The sequence below is a fragment of the Dendropsophus ebraccatus genome, chromosome 11 (genome assembly GCF_027789765.1).
Source record: "Dendropsophus ebraccatus isolate aDenEbr1 chromosome 11, aDenEbr1.pat, whole genome shotgun sequence".
Classification (NCBI taxonomy): Eukaryota; Metazoa; Chordata; class Amphibia; order Anura; family Hylidae; genus Dendropsophus; species Dendropsophus ebraccatus.
In genome coordinates, this window is record NC_091464.1 from 89,764,855 (window position 1) to 89,788,154 (window position 23,300).

The window sequence follows — 23,300 nt, forward strand, 5'->3', positions numbered from 1 at the left end:
AACCCCAGCCGCCCCCCATCTTCTCCCCCTGCAACCCCAGCCGCCCCCCCATCTTCTCCCCCTGCAACCCCAGCCGCCCCCCATCTTCTCCCCCTGCAACCCCAGCCGCCCCCCATCTTCTCCCCCTGCAACCCGAGCCGCCCCCCATCTTCTCCCCCTGCAACCCCAGCCGCCCCCCATCTTCTCCCCCTGCAACCCCAGCCGCCCTCCCATCTTCTCCCCCTGCAACCCCAGCCGCCCCCCTTCTTCTCCCCCTGCAACCCCAGCCGCCCCCCATCTTCTCCCCCTGCAACCCCAGCCGCCCTCCTATCTTCTCCCCCTGCAACCCCAGCCGCCCTCCCATCTTCTCCCCCTGCAACCCCAGCCGCCCTCCCATCTTCTCCCCCTGCAACCCCAGCCGCCCTCCCATCTTCTCCCCCTGCAACCCCAGCCGCCCCCCCCATCTTCTCCCACTGCAACCCCAGCCGCCCGCCCATCTTCTCCCCCTGTTGCCCCCCCATCTTCTCCCCCTGTTGCCCCCCCTGTTCCCCAGGTTCTCCCCCTCCCCCAGTCGCCCCAGCTGCTCTCCCTGCCCCCCAGCTTCTCCCCCTGCCACCCCAGCTGCCCTCCCATTTTCTCCCCCTGTCACCCCAGCTTCTCCCCCTCCCCCTGCAACCCCAGCCGCCCTCCCATCTTCTCCCCCTGCAACCCCAGCCGCCCCCCCATCTTCTCCCCCTGCAACCCCAGCCGCCCCCCCCCATCTTCTCCCCCTGCAACCCCAGCCGCCCCCCATCTTCTCCCCCTGCCACCCCAGCTGCCCTCCCATCTTCTCCCCCTGCCACCCCAGCTGCCCTCCCATCTTCTCCCCCTGTCACCCCAGCTTCTCCCCCTCCCCCTGCCACCCCAGCTGCCCTCCCATCTTCTCCCCCTGCAACCCCAGCCGCCCCCCATCTTCTCCCCCTGCAACCCCAGCCGCCCCCCATCTTCTCCCCCTGCAACCCGAGCCGCCCCCCATCTTCTCCCCCTGCAACCCGAGCCGCCCCCCATCTTCTCCCCCTGCAACCCCAGCCGCCCCCCCCCATCTTCTCCCCCTGCAACCCCAGCCGCCCCCCATCTTCTCCCCCTGCAACCCCAATTGCCCTCCCATCTTCTCCCCCTGTCACCCCAGCTTCTGCGCCTCCCCCTGCCACCCCAGCTGCCCTCCCATCTTCTCCCCCTGTCACCCCAGCTGCTCCTCCTGTTCCCCAGGTTCTCCCCCTCCCCGGTCGCCCCAGCTGCTCTCCCTGCCCCCCAGCTTCTTCCCCTCCCCCTGTTGCCCCAGCTGCTATCCCTGCCTCCCTTCCCCAGTCACCCCCAGCTGCCTCCCTTCCCCAGTCACCCCCAGCTGCCTCCCTTCCCCAGTCACCCCCAGCTGCCTCCCTTCCCCAGTCACCCCCAGTTGCCTTCCTTCCCCAGTCACCCCCAGCTGCCTCCCTTCCCCAGTCACCCCCAGCTGCCTCCCTTCCCCAGTCACCCCCAGCTGCCTTCCTTCCCCAGTCACCCCCAGCTGCCTTCCTTCCCCAGTCACCCCCAGCTGCCTCCCTTCCCCAGTCACCCCCAGCTGCCTCCCTTCCCCAGTCACCCCCAGCTGCCTTCCTTCCCCAGTCACCCCCAGCTGCCCGCCTGCAGATGAGTTGTGGTCGGAGAAGTCTTCATGATGGCTGCTCCAGATGGAGAAGAAAGCGAAGTGTGAGCGACGGCAATAGGAGAAGACGTCACCCGTGAGTCATTAGTAACTGCACTGTAATCACTTCTATAGTGTGCAGAGCCTGTGCACCATTGGGGTCTTAATGGGTCAGTGTATCGTTTGCGGTAGTGTACTGACACAGCCCCGGGGTCACTACAGTACACTAGCGCAAATTTTTAAACTAGGACCCAACTACAAGAGCTGCAGGCACTACAACTCCCAGCGTATGCTGAGGGCTGCAGACTGTCAGTAAATGCTGGGCGTTGTAGTGCCTGCAGCTGTTGTAGTTGGGTCCTGGGTGCATTATACACTGGATGCTTTGTAGCATATAAGAATACATAGATCTGTGGGGGCTCAGTGCAGGGAAGTGACCCCAGAACATCACTAATAGGGGATAGGGGGAGATGTTTTTGTTCTGTCCCCTATTAGTGATGTTCTGGGGTCACTTCTGGGGTCACTTCCCTGCACTGAGCCCCCACAGATCTATGTATTCTGATCTGCCACAAGGGATTTGTCACAGATACAGATGAATCCAGGAAAGGAGCGGGTCAGCATGTCACATTTCACTGGTTCTACACTGGTGGGCCCCAGGTGCCCCAGTCCGACACTGGACAGAAGTGGTCCCCAAATTAAGTCCCCGGCCTCCTTCCTTCCTCCATCACGTCTGTTTGATGAGAAGAGCGGGCATCAAGCAAAGCGGCACCCCAGTACCTAGTACTACTGCCAGCCGGGGGGTGCCGCTCAGTAGTACTGGGTGCTGGAGTGCCGGCCTCCAGCACCCAGCACCCAGTATACACCATGCAGGTAACCTGTCAGTGCCGAGGGGAAGGGGGGGGGGGGGGGGGGGGCGCCTCAGCATGCAAAGTGCCTAGGGCAGCATGAACTCTAAATACAGGCCTGGGTGTAGGGTTAACTGTGTGTTGACACATCTCCCGCCCGGCAGGCTCCTCAGACTTCCCCCTGATAGAGGCTTCCTGGAGGATCCCGAACAACACTCTCCTGCTGCGACCCCCCCCCCCCACCCCTCTCCTCCCCTCTGACCTCACTGAGGAGAGGACAGCGCGCCGACGGGACCTCAAGTGGTAGGAAACCTGATTTCTTTAGCTGGACGATCTGTCACAGCGGCTGCCATGCTGAAGGAACCAGGAGAGAAGAGAGAAGACCCATCCCCCGCCCAGATCAGGTGAGTATGAGTGAATGGGGTATATTTACTATGGAGGACATTACAGCAGGGGTATATACTATAGAGGACATTACAACAGGGGTATATATACCATGGGGGACATTACAGCAGGGGTATATACTATAGAGGACATTACAACAGGGGTATATATACCATGGGGGACATTACAGCAGGGGTATATATACCATGGGGGACATTACAGCAGGGGTATATACTATAGAGGACATTACAGCAGGGGTATTATACTATGGAGGACATTACAGCATGGGGTATATACTATGTATGGGGACACATATCAGAGCAGGGGGTATATACTGTACTATGTATGGGGTCACATATCAGAGCAGGGGGCATATACTATGGGGGCACATTCGAGAAGGTGGTATATACTATGGGGGCACATTAGAGCAGGGGGTATATACTATGTATGGGGACACATATCAGAGCAGGGGGCATATACTATGTAAGGGGGCATATACTATGGGGGCACATCAGAGCACATTCTGATGGAGACACATATCAGAACAGGGGTATATACTATGTATGGGGACACATATCAGAGCATGGGCCATATACTATGGAGGCACATTAGAGCAGGGGGTATATACTATGGGGGCACATTACAGCAGGGGGCACAGCAGGGCTGGACATTATTACTATATGATGGCACAGCAGGGGGCAATATTACTATAGGTGGGCACAACATGAGGACTTTATTACTATACGGAGGCACAACAGGAGATATTATTACTATATGTGGGCACAGGGGACATTATTACTATATGGGAGCACAGCAGGGGATGCTACATACAGGGGACAACCCACACACTCATTAAGAAAAAAGGGAAGGAAATTGAAGGAAATGTGCGGAGCCTGAGATGTTTGTCTTGCAGGTTGTAAAGAGAAGAATTGTAGCTGCAAGAAATCATCCTGGAGGAAAAGGAAAGTGACACCTGAGATTAAAGAAGACGTCACCTGTGAGTCACTAAATTACATGTTTTTTTTTTTGTTTTTTTGTAGAAAACTATTTGGTAGGGAACCCTGAAGTGAAAAGGGAAATATTGCTCTTTGCCATAATACACACGCTGCTTTTTAATAGCAGAGTTTTACTGTATCAGCTGAAATTGTGGCAAAACTGCATGAGAAAATAATTCTGTAGTCTGTGTGCAGCATATGGTATATACTGTATACAGTCTGTGTGCAGCATGTGGTATATACTGTATATAGTCTGTGTGCAGCATATGATATATAGCCTGTGTGCAGCATATGGTATATACTGTATATAGCCTGTGTGCAGCATATGGTATATACTGTATATAGCCTGTGTGCAGCATATGGTATATACTGTATATAGCCTGTGTGCAGCATATGGTATATACTGTATATACTCTGGGTGCAGCATATGGTATATACTGTATATAGCCTGTGTGCAGCATATGGTATATACTGTATATAGTCTGTGTGCAGCATATGGTATATACTGTATACAGTCTGTGTGCAGCATGTGGTATATACTGTATATAGTCTGTGTGCAGCATATGATATATAGCCTGTGTGCAGCATATGGTATATACTGTATATAGTCTGTGTGCAGCATATAGTATATACTGTATATAGTCTGTGTGCAGCATATGGTATATACTGTATATACTCTGGGTGCAGCATATGGTATATACTGTATATAGCCTGGGTGCAGCATATGGTATATACTGTATATAGCCTGTGTGCAGCATATGGTATATACTGTATATAGCCTGTGTGCAGCATATGGTATATACTGTATATAGCCTGTGTGCAGCATATGGTATATACTGTATATAGTCTGTGTGCAGCATATGGTATATACTGTATATAGTCTGTGTGCCGCATATGGTATATACTGTATATAGCCTGTGTGCCGCATATAGTATATACTGTATATAGCCTGTGTGCCGCATATGGTATATACTGTATATAGCCTGTGTGCCCCATATGGTATATACTGTATATAGTCTGTGTGCAGCATATGGTATATACTGTATATAGCCTGTGTGCAGCATATGGTATATACTGTATATAGCCTGTGTGCAGCATATGGTATATACTGTATATAGCCTGTGTGCAGCATATGGTATATACTGTATATAGCCTGTGTGCAGCATATGGTATATACTGTATATAGCCTGTGTGCAGCATATGGTATATACTGTATATAGCCTGTGTGCAGCATATGGTATATACTGTATATAGCCTGTGTGCAGCATATGGTATATACTGTATATAGCCTGTGTGCAGCATATGGTATATACTGTATATAGCCTGTGTGCAGCATATGGTATATACTGTATATAGCCTGTGTGCAGCATATGGTATATACTGTATATAGCCTGTGTGCAGCATATGGTATATACTGTATATAGCCTGTGTGCAGCATATGGTATATACTGTATATAGCCTGTGTGCAGCATGTGGTATATACTGTATATAGCCTGTGTGCAGCATATGGTATATACTGTATATAGCCTGTGTGCAGCATATGATATATAGCCTGACAGCAGTGGATGATATATAGTCTGTGTGCAGCATATGATATATAACCTGAGAGCAGTGTATGATATATAGCCTGTGTGCAGCATATGGTATATACTGTATATAGTCTGTGTGCAGCATATGGTATATACTGTATATAGTCTGTGTGCAGCATATGTCATATAGCCTGTGTGCAGCATATGGTATATACTGTATATAGTCTGTGTGCAGCATATGGTATATACTGTATATAGTCTGTGTGCAGCATATGATATACAGTATAGCCTGAGAGCAGTGGATGATATATAGCCTGTGTGCAGCATATGATATATAGCCTGAGAGCAGTGTATGGTATATAGCCTGTGTGCAGCATATGGTGTATATCCTATGTATGTCATATGCTGCACACAGGCTATATATGCCATATCATGGGCTGCACACAGCTATGTATTTTAATCCTTAGGGTACGTTCACATGTACCATATCCGCTATATATTCTACACAGCCTTTAAGTACTTTCTGGTTGCTCCTTACTGCTTCAGGTAGTGTACATGGTTGGGAACTGCAGATGGGACTTAGACTTGCAAGTCCAGGTTCCTTCAGCGATTCACATCTGCATCTGCTGCTGTGGGGGCTGACACAGGGGGCAGGAGAGCACAGAAAGTACTGAAGTGCTGTGTTCTCGCATTGCATTATTAACATAAACACAAAGTGGGAACACACCCCGAGTGGGAACACACCCCTCCCCATCCTGTCTCTAGTGCCTGGCATCTTCCTCTGGACTGCAGCCTGTAGTGACCATCACATGCAAAACAGAGGAGGATGCTGAGCCACACAGCCAGGAGTGAGGAGGGGTAGGTGCTAAGTCTGCTACAGTAAGTAGCCACCTGTATAGATCGCTGTATGGGATATATTTGGGGGAAAAAAATGGGGGGGGGGGCCCCAACAAAATTTTTGCCCAGGGCCTCCACCAACCTTAATCCGGCCCTGCAGCCAAGCATGTTATAAAAATACAACCAAGCTTAACCAAGTTGTTCCCTTAACAACAGTGATGCATAGTGCATAGCACAATGTCACACAAAGAAAATACCACCATACAGTACCCAAATAATTCCATCATAAAGTTCTCAAATAATGCTACCACACAGTGTTGAAATAATACCATCATACAGAGCACAAATAATATTATACTGTACTCACTCAATAACACTTACAGTGCCCAAAAATTACCACCATACAGTGCTTAAATAATACCCCCGTACAGTGCCCAAAAATTACCACCATACAGTGCTTAAATAATACCCCCGTACAGTGCCCAAAAATTACCACCATACAGTGCTTAAATAATACCCCCGTACAGTGCTAATATAATACCACCATACAGTGCTCATATAATACCACCATACAGTGGTCAAATAATACCACCTTATAGTGCTCATATACTACCACCAATTGAACTGATTCCCCCCATATCCACCACTAGTGTCTCTGGGACTATACTACAAGTTTATACTTTTTCTGTTATTTGCTTATTTTTACCACTAAGGCTACGTTCACACAGAGCAAAAGGAGCGGATTACGCAAGGAAATATTTCCGCCTGAAATCAACTGACGCTGAATTCCGAGCAGAATATAAGCAGAATGCAAGCAGAATCCCTGCGTATTCTGCTAGGAAAGTGTTCAGCTCGTAATCAGCTCTTGACAAATTCAGCGCGGAATACTCGAGGAATCCGCGCTGAATCCGCATGCATTCAGCGCTGAAATTCAGCGAGTATTTGGTGAGTAAACTAGACTATACCAGAACATATACTAGAATCCTCCTCCCCCCCCTTTTCCCGATTTCCGCGCTGATTCAGCGAGTAATTTCCGCTTGTATTACGCTTGTATTCCGCGCTGAATCCGCGCTGAAACAGAAAATCAGAGCCCCATTGATTTGTATAGGCTTCCGCTAGCGGAAGAATGAACATGTTCATTCTTCTGGCGGAAAGCGGATTAGTTCAGTGCGGAAATTCCACTGTGTGAACTGCAGAGCAGAATTTCCATTCAACACAATGGAAATTAGCTCTGCACCTATTTTAACGGCTGAAATTTCAGCGCTGATTCAGCGCAGAAATTCAGCTGCTTTTGCTCAGTGGGAACGAGCCCTAACCTTGGACTGTTTGGTGTCCCCAAGATAATCATTCTACCTATACTTACCACTCAGGTCTGGTGTAGTCGAGAAAAAACAGATAATCCAGCACTCTCTGCAGGTCATAAAATCCTCATATTTATTGGAATCATGTTAAAATTGTGCGCACCATGGAACATCACAGTACAAAATCACTCCATTATAAGAAGAAGGATTAACATGTTTGACTAAGGACTTAGATATCAAAAACACATACATCGTCCTTCTTTTCATATCATGGAGTGATTTTTGTGCTTTGATGTTCCATGGTGCGCACCATTTTTATGATTCCAATAAATATGAAGATTTTATGACCTACCGAGAGTGCTGGATTATCTGTTCTTTTCTTCACTATTGGAATATTAAGCGTGAACCTCTGGTCACAGGTGAGCAAGTCAACACCCTGTTTTGTGTACATAGGTGTGGTATCAGAGCCATTTGTTGTACATAGGTAAGTGTGGTACCAGAACTAAGCTCAGTATACAAGTGTGGTAGCAGAACTAGGCTCAGTATATAAGTGTGGTACCAGAACTAAGCTCAGTTTATAATTGTGTTACCAGAACTAAGCTCAGTATATAAGTGTAATAGCAGAACTAAGCTCAGTATATAAGTGTAATAGCAGAGCTAAGCTCAGTATATAAGTGTGATACCAGAATTAAGCTCAGTATATAAGTGTGATACCAGAACCAAGCTTATTATATAAGTGTGATACCACAACTAAGCTCACTATATAAGTGTAATACCAGAACTAAGCTCACTATATAAGTGTGATACCAGAACTAAGCTCACTATATAAGTATGATACCAGAATTAAGCTCAGTATATACAGTAAGTGTGATACCAGAGCCAAGCTCAGTACATAAGTGTGATACCAGAACTAAGCTAAGTATATAAGTGTGATACCAGACCTAATCTCACTATATAACTGTAATACCACAACTAAGCTCAGTATATAACTGTGATACCAGAACTAAGCTCACTATATAAGTGTGATACCAGAACCAAGCTTAGTACATAAGTGTGATACCAGAACCAAGCTCACTATATAAGTGTGATACCACACCTAATCTCACTATATAACTGTAATACCACAACTAAGCTCAGTATATAAGTGTGATACCAGAACTAAGCTCAGGATATAAGTGTGATACCAGAACTAATTTCCCTATATAAGTATGATACCAGAACCAAGCTCACTATATAAGTGTGATACCAGAACTAAGCTCACTATATAAATGTGATACCAGAACCAAGCTCAGTACATAAGTGTGATACCAGAACCAAGCTCACTATATAAGTGTGATACCACCCCTAATCTCACTATATAACTGTAATACCACAACTAAGCTCAGTATATAAGTGTGATACCAGAACCAAGCTCAGTATATAAGTGTGATACCAGAACCAAGCTCAGTATATAATTGTGATACCAGAGCTAAGCTCACAATATAAGTGTGATATCAGAACCAAGCTCATTATATAAATGTGATACCAGAACTAAGCTCCTGATCTCCTGATGCTGTGCCCTTATAGGCAGCATAGGGCTCAACTACAGAATCCTGAAGCCTTTAAATCCCCTTTAAATTTCTCAGTTTAGTTTCTTTGCTGCTTCTTCAAACAAATGTTCAAAACTTTTCAGTACAAAGTCTGTAAATAAGAGGTTCTATATACTGCAACACAACGCAGAAGTAGCAGAGCTGTGTTGATCTCTCTGCATAAGTCCTAGTGATATCATGTCAGGTTGTCTGCGGCTTCCTGGAGGAGTTCAGGTAAATCACCCATGCTAAGTGAGTGTACAAACAACACTCTCAACAGATCCAGCTCTGCTACATCCATACCAGCTCAGCAGTAAAAGTAAACAGTAAAATGAAACATTGATGTACTGCGTACATGGAGCTCATCCTCCTTACTGATGGTTTCCTTACCTGTGACTAGGAGAACACATAGGAGTGTGCCGATCCTGAGGGCTGTGGAAGGCGCAGGCAGCATGCTGCCTCATTGCTCGCCGGCACTGAACACAGTAGAGAAGACTCAGAGGGTGCAAGGATCTCTACACAGATAAGAGAGGAAGTGGCTTTGTGAGAACAACATTTTCCTCACTATCAAAAGTTATCGAGACCTTCCTCAAGGGCGGTTGTTCTAGATTTGTTTGTGCAACTATTCTTACGGAGGAAGTGAAAGCGGGCTCAGTGTCTCCAGGTCCCTGGATTACTGCTGGGTGGTCCGAGTACCTGACCTATGGGTAGCTAATGGGCCCCTGGTGGATAGGACCTCAGGACTGAAGGCCCCATACTAAAAGGGTTACTTGCAGAGGGGCACATTGCATACAGGTATATGGTATATATATATGCCTTTAATTAAAGGGTCCACCATGTAAACCAGGCGTGCTAGTTGTTACTTGCAAGGGCAGGTGTTGTGGTACCACTATGGCACTTGTCACAGGGCTGGGAGTGGTATATGCCCTCCCTGGATCCCAACACTCATCTGTTAGTGGTGTAGTGGTGCAGAGTCCAGGATAACTTTAACAGGCTGAAATTTTTACTGAAGGTTTTAGCAAAGTCTCTTAAAGGAGGTTGCTTGATAGGTTTAAGGCTTGACTTGACAGTAAGGGGGGGCTACCATGAGGTGGGGGCCCTATCCAATACGTTTTGTATTGGGGGAGCTCTAACCAGTTTGGAGTCAGTGGTATACTTAAAGAAAAAGTACCTGTGTCCATGGCTATGACTGATCCACCTAACGCTGTTCGTCGGCATCGAGTGACACTATCCAGGAACACAGGCCCCACTTAAGGGTAAGCTAGCTGTTAAAGTTCCCCTTTAGGATCTAGCAGGTTTGCAGAAAAGTAAGCTGGCTTTAGTTGCCCTTTCCATACTGCTGACTGAAGAGAAGCTCCTAATGAATTTTGAAGAGCTTTGAGGATAGAGAAAAGGATAGCCCCTCAGGGTGGATAGGATGTTAAAGAGCCCCTTCTTGCTCTCAGGCCAGCTTTTCTTGCTCTCACTTACACTGGTGGAGCTACTCCACTTCTACATATAGACTTATGGTGCTTTCTGGTTGGAGGAGAGAGCATGGGGAGACAGTGATTCTGGCTTCTGATAGGCTGAGCAATACAAAGTAACTTTTGTGGGGTACACTCAACAGGGATAGGCTAACTTTCAGCTGATGGCAGATAGGAGAAGAACATGTGCCTAGGCACGTACATCATTAACCCTTTGTTCGATATACCTTCAGCTGTGCTTTGTAATAGAAGAAAATTCAGAAATGGTCAAAATGCAGTAGACACTTTACCATCCACAGAATGCCCAACGTATAGCTACCTACAGTGCCAATCTACATACACACCGAACCAATAGTGGCACATGGGTTTTGGGACACTGCATACTCCCCTGCTAAATAGAAGCTGACTCCAGTGTAGGACTTGTTAGGGAGGTTCCTGAGATAAACATCATGCGAGTTAGACACAGCATGGGTTAATGATAAAGAGCCACCTTCAAGTTTAATAAAGTATGATATGCATAAATGACAATAAAATATCACAGTATAAAAGTGCAAATAGTTTAAATGCAATAGGGAAAACTGGCATAGTTATATCGTCCATAGTGCAATACTTAGGTCAGGATGCATCAGCCCATATGTATCTTTGTATAGGTCAACTTGGCAACAGCAATAAAGTATTAACACCATCATCTCCGACCTATGACATAACCTTGTGATGTATTACAGTATCAATATTAATTGAGCTCCACTATAAGTGATGATGACATCACTTCAAGTGCAGTGATGTCACTAGTTTCATTGCACGGGCTATGTGCAGCCATGTTAACATATCATCCAAAGAAAACTTGAGAGAAAGATTATGGGGACAGCAATTGTTGCCTTCTCATCCTCTTTTCCATGACCCTTGCTAATACTCCAGCTCCATGGAAAAAGGAAGGAAGGTGGGTATTTTTTTTGTTTGTTTATGTAACACCCCCTAATGGAGCTTCCAGTGTAAGGAGGGGGTTTTTGGTTTGTTTCACCTTCTCACTCAGCGCAGTGCCTCCACCTGAGTCTTGACAAGAGCTTGCTTGGTATGCAGGAGGTTGTCACTCTTCTGCCAGGGGTTGACTCAGGAAACCCCCACCTAGCTCGGTACACACTCAATACACTATAAGTGATATACTCACAGAGAGAAGTAACATGGAAACAGGAACCAATTTAATGCTTGGTAAAATCAATACTGGGCTTGACAATGGGGTATGAATAAACAGGGAATGGATATGATAAAAAAATAAATGTGGCAACACAGAACTCTCCCCCTGAAAGTGAAACACTTCAGCAGCAGGAAGGGGGGTTGTTTGGTAAACAGGGTGACTAGTGTGAGCACTCTGACAATTTAGACTCTAGGAGGTGACTCTCATCACACACAGTCACTGCACACCAAGCCGGCACATACATCCACACGGACTATATGTAATAAGTGAGGCTGCAGCCATATAGTAAGATAAATGTCTATACGCTGGGGCCCAGTTGCCGTGGACGTTGGCGCGCTTTAGAAGTTGTTGGTGCACTTAATAACAAAGGAGTTGCAACTTGAACAATCCACCAGGTCACAGCTCTTGTGAACAGAACAGATTCCAACAAGGTCTAAGCTGTGATTCTTTAATTGTCACTGTCCAGCCACAGCTTCACCAGCCAGGATACAAAGGGTTACTCACTCTTTGCTGCTGATCTACACACCAGGCTCAGTCCAGGTTTCCAACATGGAGCAGCAGCATTTAGGAAGGATCTCACAGAGGGAGTGGGTGGCAGGATCCTCCTCACTGGACACACAGGAGCTGGGGGGTCCTGTCTGGGCTCAGTCCTTCCTCTCTCAGCTGTCAGGTCTCTCTCTGTTACCTCTGACACAGCCAGCACAGGAGGTGGTCTCCTCTCCTCAGACCATGCTGCCCACCATGCACTGTCTCCCTCTGTCTTTCTTCCTCTTCCTCCCAGCGCAGCATCACTTCCTGCTCCCCTCAGCTCACTGTCCCAGGGAGAGATGGGAAATGTAGTTTGTGTGCCTCTCTTATAAGCTGCACCTGCTGTTCTCCCTAAATCCTCTCCAGGGGTTACATCCTCCCCCTGGGGAGCCAGCGTGAATGCAGAAGCACTAAAAGTTGGCTCACCACCTGAAAAGTGAAATAGAGTTAAAGCGTCCTGACCAACTCTACACTCCGGCACACCCCAATCACTGCCACGCCACACATGGTTGCAGTTGGACCCTAAGCTATTTGAGTGTAATGATGTAATTCTAGGGACCTCGATAGCATGACCCATATCATCATAAGTTAGCATCATGGGGGGTCTAATATCTCTCTTGGGGCGAGTGTGTACTGTGGGGGTCCCTTCCTCCACCCCTGACTCTTGGACTTCGTGCTGTGGGTCAAGTTCTACTTCAGTGGCTTCTTCATCAGGCAACCTTTCTTCCACAGTCTCCCCCAATGTAAGATGGGAACAGTCAGGGGAGTATTCCATTGGTTCATCCCCATATGGTGACAAATCTTCAGCATCTTCCACAACAGTAGAAGGGCCATCGACCCAGCTGTAATCCAGTCCCCAGTCATCAGTAGACTCACTTTCACTGTCCTCAGGGTTTATCACCGGGCTGACTGGTTGACACAGCCGATTACTCCTTCTTGGAGGCTTAGCTTTACCCCGTACTTCCTCAATCACAGGACTTCTGGAACAGACATTTTCTCCAATAGGTAACAGATGCTGGCGGTGGTAAGTCTTGGTAGTCCCTTTATTTCGCTCTGGTTTCACTCGATAAGCAGGGATGCCTGACAATTTCTCCACTACAATAAAGGGTTCTGAGCGCCATCGATCAGCTAATTTGTGTTTCCCATGCAGACCCAATTGTTGAATGAGGACTCTGTCTCCAGGCTGCAAAATGTGCTCTCGAACTCTTCTATCATACCGAGCTTTGTTCCTTTGGCCTGAGCGATTTGAGGCCTGTTCAGCCAGCTGGTAAGCGCTCTTCAACTCTTCTCTCAGTTGTGACACATACCTAAGGTATGTCCTTCCTGATGTCTGATCAGTAGACACCCCAAAGCAGACATCTACAGGAAGTCTGGCCTCTCTGCCAAACATGAGGAAATAAGGAGAGTATCCTGTGGACTCATTCTTGGTGCAGTTGTAGGCGTGGACCAGCTGACTTATATGCCGGCTCCACTGCCCTTTCTTTCGCTGGTCCAGAGTACCCAGCATATTGAGTAGGGTGCGATTAAACCTTTCAGGCTGTGGGTCCCCCTGAGGATGAAAAGGAGTTGTTCTGGACTTTTTGATTCCACATATTTCACATAACTCTCGAATCAGCCGACTCTCAAAGTCTCTTCCTTGATCAGAGTGGATGCGTGCTGGCAGCCCGTAATGCACAAAGAATTTCTCCCACAGAGTCTTGGCTACCGTAGTAGCTCTTTGATCTTTAGTGGGGTATGCTTGAGCATATCGGGTGAAATGATCAGTAACCACTAGTACATTGCTCACGTTTCCTTCATCCGGTTCAATGGACAGGAAGTCGATACACACCAACTCGAGTGGGCCATCACTGGTAAGATTGACAAGGGGAGCTGATCGAGTGGGCAGAGTTTTTCTCATTATGCACCGCTCACAATGCTTGCAATACCTCTCGATGTCAGCCTCCATTTTCGGCCAGTAGAATCGATCAGTAATGAGACTAGTTGTCTTTTCTATGCCCAAGTGCCCATGATCGTCATGCAAAGCCCTTAAGGCCAGTTCTCTGAATTGAGTGGGTAACACCAGCTGTTGAGGAACTTTTCCTTGTTTACGTGGAGACTTCCGATATAGCAGTCCTTTTCTCACAACTAAGGACTCTATCTGACGAGCAAGCAGCATTGATTCTTCTGTCTTGAGAGCACTTCGTTCTGGCCTCAATCCCCGTTTCACTGACCAACGCACCACCCCTACAGAAGGGTCCTCTTGTTGTGCCTTCTCAATCTGATCCCGTGTCAGCTGCGGTAGGGAATCAGTCTTGACCCTGGTCAAATGACAAAACATGGGGGGAAGGGCTTCCTCTGGAGCTCCCAAAAAATGAACACAGCCTTGCGCTGGAACAGTCTTGGCAGTCTGAAAGTGACACATAGCTTTAACCTCTGGGGCAGGAACTTCAATCCAAGCGTCTTCTTCAGATCCTGGAGGTTGGCCAGGCAAGCGAGATAAGGCGTCGGCATCTACATTCGTGCTGCCAGGACGATACTTCAAGCTGAAGTCATATATTGCCAAAGCAGCAAGCCACCTGTGCCCTGTTGCATCAAGTTTGGCTGTAGTCCTTACATAGGTCAGAGGGTTGTTGTCAGTGTGAACTTCAAAGTGGACACCATAAAGGTAGTCATGCAGTTTGTCCACTACTGCCCACTTTAGCGCCAGAAATTCCAATTTGTGGACTGGGTAGTTGCGTTCACTGGGAGTCAATCCTCTGCTGACGTAATAAACTGGGCGTAGAGTGCCTTCATAATCTTGGTACAATACTGCTCCTAGTCCCTCAAATGAAGCATCTACATGTAGCACATAGGGCCGACTGGGATCCACATAGGCTAGCACAGGAGCTTGTGTTAAACAGGCTTTTAGCTTCTTGAACGCTTCTTCACACGCCGGGGTCCACCTTTCTCCAAAAGGTTCACTGACTCGGAAGTATGTTTTTCTTTCTGATTTCTTTGATTTTGCTTGGCCACGTGGAGGGGGATACCCTTGAGTGAGGTCTGTTAAAGGCTTGGCAACCTTTGAGTACTGTGGTACAAATCTCCGATAATATCCACAAAATCCCAAGAAGGACCGAAGCTCCCCAAGCTTGGTGGGCCTGGGCCAGTTGACTACCACTTCCACTTTAGCTGGGTCAGTAGAAATCCCATCTCGACTCACAATGTGTCCGACATACTTAACAGAAGTCTGACAAAGTCGGCACTTTTCCAACGACAGCTTCAGCCCATTGTCCATCAGACGATCAAGTACCTTAAACAGTCTCTGGTTATGTTCTTCAAGTGAACGCCCAAATATGATCAAATCATCTAGGTAGACCAAAACTTCACGGAAGTTCATATCTCCCACCACCTTGTCCATACATCTCTGGAATGTTGCTGGAGCACCGGAGACTCCCTGAGGCATTCTCTGGAACTGGTAGAAGCCGATGGGGCAGATAAAGGCTGTTTTTTCTTGATCTTCCTCACTCATGGGGATTTGGTAATAACCACTCCGCAGATCCAACACAGAAAACCACTGGCTCCCCTGAAGACAGTCTAATGCTTCGTCAATTCTGGGTACAGTGTATTGATCAGGAACAGTACGGCTGTTCAAAGTGCGGTAGTCCACGCACATTCGAATATCTCCATTTTTCTTTCTCGCTATTACAATAGGTGAAGCATAGGGACTGTTAGACTCTATGATTACTCCTGACCCTAGTAAGCCATACAGGTGCCGTCGGACATCTTCAAAATCTGCAGGGGCTAATCTTCGTGACCTCTCACGGAAAGGCTTCTCATCTGTCAGCCTAATGTGATGCTGCACTCCTCGAGCCAATCCAAGATCCCAATCCCCTAAGGAAAAGGCAGCCGCTCTTTCCATCATTCCTTGTATCACCAATTTACGCTCTTCTGTCTTCAAATTGCTGCCTTCGAAGCATGAGTCAAAACATTCAGCACAAAGCTCCTTCTTTTCTTCTTTTTCTTTCTTTACATATGCTTCCAAGCAGATCGGGTGGATCGTAAGGGTCTGTGAGTAATTCTCTCCCCCAACTTCTCGGCACCACTGTGCTAGGGTACGGAAGATGTTGGCATTGGTCCCCACTATGATTGGTATCTCTTTTGAATCAGCTTCTGCTTCAGGGCACACCAAGGCCACAATGGGTATTTCTTTCTCCACTCCCACTATGGCTTTAGGGAACCGAAGGGAGACTGTTACATATCCCCGATAGGGGTAGCTTTGCTCGCTGAGTCCCCAGACAACTAATCCAGATAGTGGTTGCAGTGGCACATCAGGCAGATATCTTTGGTACCATTTCTCAAATATAATGGAGACCTGAGACCCACTATCCAGTAAGACTGTGCACGGGTGTCCATTGATATAGGCCGGGACATGGGGAGCAGGTCCCATTAGGCCTCCCGGGAGTAGTCTGTGATTATGGACTTCTGGAGTGGCTGAGCAAACCTGGGTGACTAAATGGGGGTCAGTACTGCACTCTACTGACCCCCTTCCCCGTTTTTTGACTGATAATTTTTCTTTGTGAGGGGGGAGGGTGACCTCTTGGAAGACCACTTCATAGAGCAGTGACGAGCCATGTGATCAAAACTTCCGCACACAAAGCATCCCTCTGGATTCTTATCTCCACGTCTGGTAGAGCTACTGCTAGCCCTCTGTTGGGGACTTAGTTGTCTCTCAGAGACCTTGTGGGTAGCCTGCTTCAACCGTTCAACGTCTTTTGTATGAACATTTAAGAGCTGAGCAATCTGCTCCCCTTGTTTCTCAACAATTTTTAACAGCTCTTCTTCACGTTGACTTAATTGAGGCTTGGGAGCAATGGCTGCTACTTTTTTCACTGTTTGCTCTCTGGCCATTAAAGTAGCTTCTTCTTGCCGAACTTGCTTAAGCAGCTGATGGAAAGAGAGTGGAATCTTGTCCCGGTCAGTGCATCTCAGCCTCTGAGCAATCGGATCATTAGTCAAAGCACCCCGGAGCATTTGATCAAGACGGCAGTTGTCCACTTCCTTAGAGTCAAGTCCGCCTTTGGACACTACTCTGTAGATCAGCTTGTCCAACCTATAAAGGTAATCAGACATCTTTTCCCCTGCCTCTTGATAGGTGATCCGAAGCTTGTAGAGGAGGTCAGTGGCATCCTCAGGTGACCCAAAAGCATCTTCAAGAGCAGTCATGTAGTCCTGAGATGTCACTTGGGGTTTACCTCGCCAAGCAGCTTGCACTATTTCCATTGCTGGTCCTTTCAGGCTTTCTACTATCCTTTGCCTCTTTAGTGCATCAGAGCACTGCCATTCTTCCAAGTACTGCAAAGCAACATCCCTCCAAGTTTCATATCCCTCTTCCCCAGCTGGGGTGGGTACTAAGCCGGAGAATGTCCTCAACCGCCTGTAATTTCCTTCTGGGTTCATTTTTGCAAACTGACCCACTAGTCTCTCCATGGCGGCAACCAGCACATTAGTAGTGGGAGTTTCTTCAGCCGTGACTCGAGGAGGAGTGGGGGGCAAGCATCTACTAGACCCTCTCCGCTGTGGGCTCAGCACTGGAGGTATGCCTTCTGCGGTGGGCTCCAGTGGCCAGACAATCCTCCATCGTCCACCATATTCTTGTGGAACAGCAATAATGGCAGGGAAGTACGCTCTCTCCAATAACCTCTCAGTTGTGATAAGAGCTGTAGAGATTACACTTCTACTGGTACTACGACGATCAACAACTCTGGGTTGGAAAACTTCCTGCAGTCTGCTTGCTATTCGTAATATATCATCATCTGAAGCGCCATTAAGCTCTCCATCAATGGCAAAGCTATGTTCTATTGTTGTATTAGTTTCTATACACCATGTTAACACATCTTTTGCAGTAATAAAGTCTGTGGCAGCTGTACTTGACTGGGCTTTCTCAGCCATGTTCGATCTCAGCAGTGCCTCCAATGTAACACCCCCTAATGGAGCTTCCAGTGTAAGGAGGGGGTTTTTGGTTTGTTTCACCTTCTCACTCAGCGCAGTGCCTCCACCTGAGTCTTGACAAGAGCTTGCTTGGTATGCAGGAGGTTGTCACTCTTCTGCCAGGGGTTGACTCAGGAAACCCCCACCTAGCTCGGTACACACTCAATACACTATAAGTGATATACTCACAGAGAGAAGTAACATGGAAACAGGAACCAATTTAATGCTTGGTAAAATCAATACTGGGCTTGACAATGGGGTATGAATAAACAGGGAATGGATATGATAAAAAAATAAATGTGGCAACACAGAACTCTCCCCCTGAAAGTGAAACACTTCAGCAGCAGGAAGGGGGGTTGTTTGGTAAACAGGGTGACTAGTGTGAGCACTCTGACAATTTAGACTCTAGGAGGTGACTCTCATCACACACAGTCACTGCACACCAAGCCGGCACATACATCCACACGGACTATATGTAATAAGTGAGGCTGCAGCCATATAGTAAGATAAATGTCTATACGCTGGGGCCCAGTTGCCGTGGACGTTGGCGCGCTTTAGAAGTTGTTGGTGCACTTAATAACAAAGGAGTTGCAACTTGAACAATCCACCAGGTCACAGCTCTTGTGAACAGAACAGATTCCAACAAGGTCTAAGCTGTGATTCTTTAATTGTCACTGTCCAGCCACAGCTTCACCAGCCAGGATACAAAGGGTTACTCACTCTTTTGCTGCTGATCTACACACCAGGCTCAGTCCAGGTTTCCAACATGGAGCAGCAGCATTTAGGAAGGATCTCACAGAGGGAGTGGGTGGCAGGATCCTCCTCACTGGACACACAGGAGCTGGGGGGTCCTGTCTGGGCTCAGTCCTTCCTCTCTCAGCTGTCAGGTCTCTCTCTGTTACCTCTGACACAGCCAGCACAGGAGGTGGTCTCCTCTCCTCAGACCATGCTGCCCACCATGCACTGTCTCCCTCTGTCTTTCTTCCTCTTCCTCCCAGCGCAGCATCACTTCCTGCTCCCCTCAGCTCACTGTCCCAGGGAGAGATGGGAAATGTAGTTTGTGTGCCTCTCTTATAAGCTGCACCTGCTGTTCTCCCTAAATCCTCTCCAGGGGTTACATTTATTTATTTTTTTAACTAAAAAGGAATTCCCTTCTGGTTGGGGCAAACTACCTGGGGATTGCGTACAGGGAGGTACTACCTATTGAGGAAAACTACATACAGGAGAGATAGGGGATACTACCTACCTGCCTACCTGAAAAGAGAATACTAAGTACAAGGGGAGTGGGGGAGGTTGTACCTGAAAGGGGGGGGGGGGTACATACCTGAGGGATAGTACCTAAAAGGTGGATAGTACCTACAGGGAGGATAACACCTAATAAGGGGATGGTAGCTACAGGGTGGATAGTACCTACAGGGGGGATACCACCTGCAGGGAAGATAGTACCTACATGGTGGATTGTACCTATAGGGGGTGATAGTACCTACATACTTACAGGGTGGATAACACCTAATGAGGGAATAGTACCTACAGGATGGATAGTACCTTCAGGGCAGATAGTTCCTACAGGGGGGATAGTATCTACCTACTTGGGGGAGGGGGGCTACCTGAGGGATTCTGAAGAGTACATGGTGGATGCCACCTCTGGGGTATACAGACTACAGGGGGAGGTAGCTATGAGAGGTACATCACCTACAGGAAGATTCATGCATACTAAATACTAGGGGCCAACCTGAATGGGGTATGCTACATTGTGTGTGTGGGGGGGGGATTACCTACAGGGGGACCCACCTACATGGCATTTTGCACAGCTTAAGTTCTACTGTTGCAGTAACCCAGTATGGGCCCCTAAGCCTTATTGCACCTAAGTAAGGTAACTCCCTTGGGTTCACACAGGTGGGATGAAGTGTCCACTGAAGTTAGTGTTTTTCCCGCTAAGTGTCACTGAAACACTTGTTGTTTCTATGCACGGCTGAAGGAGACAAAGGGTTAACTGTTTATATGTCACATGTTATGTCTCACAGGTGCAGGTGCTTTCCCTCCAGTTTCTGTCCTATTCTCTGTTCCCTCTGTCTCTCTCTGCACACAAAGCACCACCAATCACAGCCAGGTTTAGTTATACCCCTGTAGGAAGGCGTTAGTTCCTGGTGGGAGAAAGATAGGGAGTAGTTAGTTGGTTCCAGACAGTGTATGAAGAAACAGGCCTGGCTTAGGCCACGTCCCATGACAGGTACACAAGCAAGCCACAGATTTTTCTTATGAGAAAAACAACCATGATGCACTGTTAGAAAGTACCAAGGGATCACCTTGTCCACGCCAGGAACCTCTTTAAAAGTGCAGGGCATTTACCTAGGAGTCACAGGAACTGATCCCAGTGGAACAAAGTTACAGAAAGTATCCACTGCGCAGTGCAGGATGACTGGGGAGTCTGCTTAACCCAGATAACTAGGCCTGGGGCTCATACTACCGACAGGATAGGTAGCTTGCAACTGTAGGTCAGAAGAGGTCAGGCACCTGATTTCTACCTTAACTGCAAGCACCTGAGTAACTTCCAGGATGGTTTCCTTGTATTGCACTGAACTGTATTCCTGTCAAATTTCTATTGTATTCATACCTCCCAACTTTTGCTGAGAGGAAAGAGGGACAGTCACGGCAATGTGCCACACCCCTATAACCACGCCTCCCCATAACCACGCCCCCATAGCCACACCCTCCTATCCACGTCACCTATTACCATTATACTACTATACAAGATGCTGGGAAAGCTGGGTGACCTCCATTATACTGACTACCATACAAGATGCTGGGAAAGCTGGGTGACCGCCATTATACTGACTACTATACAAGATGCTGGGAAAGCTGGGTGACCGCCATTATACTGACTACTATACAAGATGCTGGGAAAGCTGGGTGACCTTCATTATACTACTATACAAGATGCTGGGAATGCTGGGTGACCTCCATTATACTGACTACTAAACAAGATGGTAGGAAAGCCGAGTGACCTTCATTATACTACTATACAAGATGCTGGGAAAGCTGGGTGAACTCCATTATAGTGCCTACCATACAAGATGCTGAGAAAGCTGGGTGACAGCCATTATACTGACTACTATACAAGATGCTGGGAAAGCTGGGTGACCTCCATTATACTGACTATGAGATACTGGGAAAGCTGGGTGACCTGCATTATACTGACTATGATATACTGGGAAAGCTGGGTGACCTCCATTATACTGACTATGCGATACTTGGAAAGCTGGTTGACCTGCATTATACTGACTATGAGATACTGGGAAAGCTGGGTGACCTGCATTATACTGACTATGAGATACTGGGAAAGCTGGGTGACCTGCATTATACTGACTATGAGATACTGGGAAAGATGGGTGACCTCCATTATACTGACTATGATATACTGGGAAAGCTGGGTGACCTTCATTATACTGACTATGAGATACTGGGAAAGCTGGGTAACCTCCATTATACTCACTTCAATAGATGATGCTGGAAAGCTGGGTGACCCCCATTATACTCACTTCAATAGATGATGCTGGAAAGCTGGGTGATCTAACAGTCCGTGATAAGAGTTACTATACCTCCCGCGGGTGACATCGGGGGTGGGGCTTATCAACAGGGGGCGGGGCTTGCCGGGAGACACCGGGACCGGCCGTAAGTGTAAGTGTGCCTCCAGCCCTGGACCATTCCTCCCCCACCCTACACACCCATTACCTCCATCTGTAGTGGTGTCCGTGCTCCCTGGCCTCCAGCAGCTCTGCTCGGGGAGACACTTGTCGGCCAGTTACCTGTGCAGCCTCAATGCTTCCTCAGCTCCCCCACAGATAGAGCCTGCAGCAACAGCACGTGTACTGCGGTGACCGGGTCACACAGGAAGCAGCTACAGCCCGGGCACCGCAGCACACTGTCTCCTCCATCCACATCACACCAGCCCCCGCACTGCCACAGGGTACACAGAGTGACACTTACAGCTCCTTCACTCTGCCGCTCCGCACCAGATCCCACAGAATCCGGCGGGCCCAGCTGGGGAGAGGTGCGCGGCAGCGGGACACATCGGGGCTGTATCGGGACGGCGGGACATGACCCCAAAATCGGGACCGTCCCGCCAGATCCGGGACAGTTGGGAGGTATGTGTATTGCACTAAGTTCCTGCAAGTAAACTGTTCTATTTTTGTTCTAAGTGTTGGACTCTGGCCTATTCTTGTGCACCCTCACTCATACACACCTACACTTGGGTTAAAACCTTTTTTTTTGTGTGCCGGTGGGGCACCAAGCTGTCCGGGGTGGGTTCTATACCACTCTAGGCTACTGTGACAAGTGACCCTAGACCCACCATAGTACTAGCTGACCCGGCAGTGAAACCCACACTACCGGATGTCCAATAGCCGCATTGTTGTCTCTTGAAATAGAACAATATGACAGTGCTGCCCCATAAAGTGGTTGTGCCCCCTGTACTATATCCTCGGTCACACCCCTGACCTCCAGGCACGGGTCTGAATTGCCAAATCACGATCACAATTCCTCAGAAGTGATCTGATGTCATCAGGTTTTACGACATTCAAAAATAGAAAGAAACTTTAACAGGAAACCGCAGAACAAGTGACAGATCCAAGTTCCTGAATTAGTGTAATAATAGTGCAACAACACCCCCCGCTACCCCCCACCTCACCCCCGTAAGTGTGATCATTGTGAGGCGGCCCCATGTGAATGCACAGTCAACAAAAACAGTGATAGGAGTTATAGGGGTCACTGATTCCAGCTAGGAGGATGTACAGAGCAAAAGAGGATCCTCAGTTATCTATTGTAGCATTGAGAATGAAACAGAAATCAGATGGATATGAGATACATAAATAGGAGATAGATAGATAGATAGATAGATAGATAGATAGATAGTAGACAGATAGATAGATAATAGATAGATGGATAGATAGATATATAGATAATTGATAGAAGATTGATAGATAGATAGATAGATAGATAGATAGGTGATAGATAGATAATAGATAGATAGATAGATAGATAGATTAATAGATAGGAGATAGATAGATAGAT

At 47.7% G+C, this 23,300-nt stretch overlaps 2 protein-coding genes across 4 annotated transcripts in view; both read right to left on the minus strand.

Annotated features, from left to right (window-relative positions):
* LOC138767764 (uncharacterized) overlaps positions 1–23,300 on the minus strand; it is a 74,475-nt gene that overhangs the window by 46,170 nt on the left and 5,005 nt on the right. For 2 of the 3 annotated variants that reach the window (XM_069945526.1, XM_069945524.1), the window contains exon 1: positions 9,489–9,609. The exons of the other annotated variant lie outside the window; for it this stretch is intronic. In XM_069945526.1, the coding sequence (XP_069801627.1) occupies positions 9,489–9,552 (64 nt within the window). In that variant the 5' untranslated portion in view covers positions 9,553–9,609. Of the gene's footprint in view, positions 1–9,488; positions 9,610–23,300 lie in introns of those variants that run through there. 3 annotated transcript variants of the gene reach the window in all.
* LOC138767436 (paraneoplastic antigen Ma2 homolog) lies at positions 16,776–18,191 on the minus strand. The gene has a single exon (XM_069944938.1). The coding sequence runs from the start codon at positions 18,189–18,191 to the stop codon at positions 16,776–16,778; it is 1,416 nt and encodes a 471-aa protein (XP_069801039.1).